Genomic DNA, 451 nt, shown 5'->3' with positions numbered 1-451 from the left:
TGATCAATAAAGGTGCCACAACCCGCCGCCCGTCCCAGTCCCTTCACATGTTTTTCAAGATGAGGAACCACTTCTTCTTTAGGCACCACACATGCACAGTGTAAACACTGCAGGGCATGAATACACGTTGCGGAGTCAATAGCGGAAAGTGAAACACGACTGGCAAACAAATCCCCACGTTCATGCCAAATAATTTCAGTATCATCATCCGAGTAGCCGAGAACCGTTCCATATGCACTTACATATTCCAATGGCACCGGTGTTCTTCCTGTTCCCTTCTTTGGTCCACTAAACACAATGTGTAGAAACCGCGGCCGCCGCTCAGCAAGTACGGCGATTGGTTCTTCATTACGACTAAAGTACACAAGACGTCTTCCTGTTTTTTCGTTAATGGGTTCTGTAGCGGCAGGGAGTGGAAGTCCTACAGAGCCAAGTGGGTCATTCTCAAAAT

General features: G+C 47.7%; 1 protein-coding gene across 1 annotated transcript; it reads right to left on the bottom strand.

The window, feature by feature from the left end:
* Positions 1 to 2: 2 nt before the first annotated feature.
* Positions 3 to 365, bottom strand: TM35_001351020 (putative protein kinase; the record flags this gene model as incomplete). Its single annotated transcript, XM_029031868.1, has 1 exon — positions 3 to 365. A coding segment is annotated over one exon (363 nt), but the record flags the coding sequence as incomplete, so codon positions are not given.
* Positions 366 to 451: the final 86 nt, after the last annotated feature.

Source organism: Trypanosoma theileri (genome assembly GCF_002087225.1).
Source record: "Trypanosoma theileri isolate Edinburgh chromosome Unknown TM35_Tth_135_V1, whole genome shotgun sequence".
Classification (NCBI taxonomy): Eukaryota; Euglenozoa; class Kinetoplastea; order Trypanosomatida; family Trypanosomatidae; genus Trypanosoma; species Trypanosoma theileri.
Note: the sequence above shows the minus strand (reverse complement) of the source record. Positions and strands in the feature narration are given on the sequence as shown.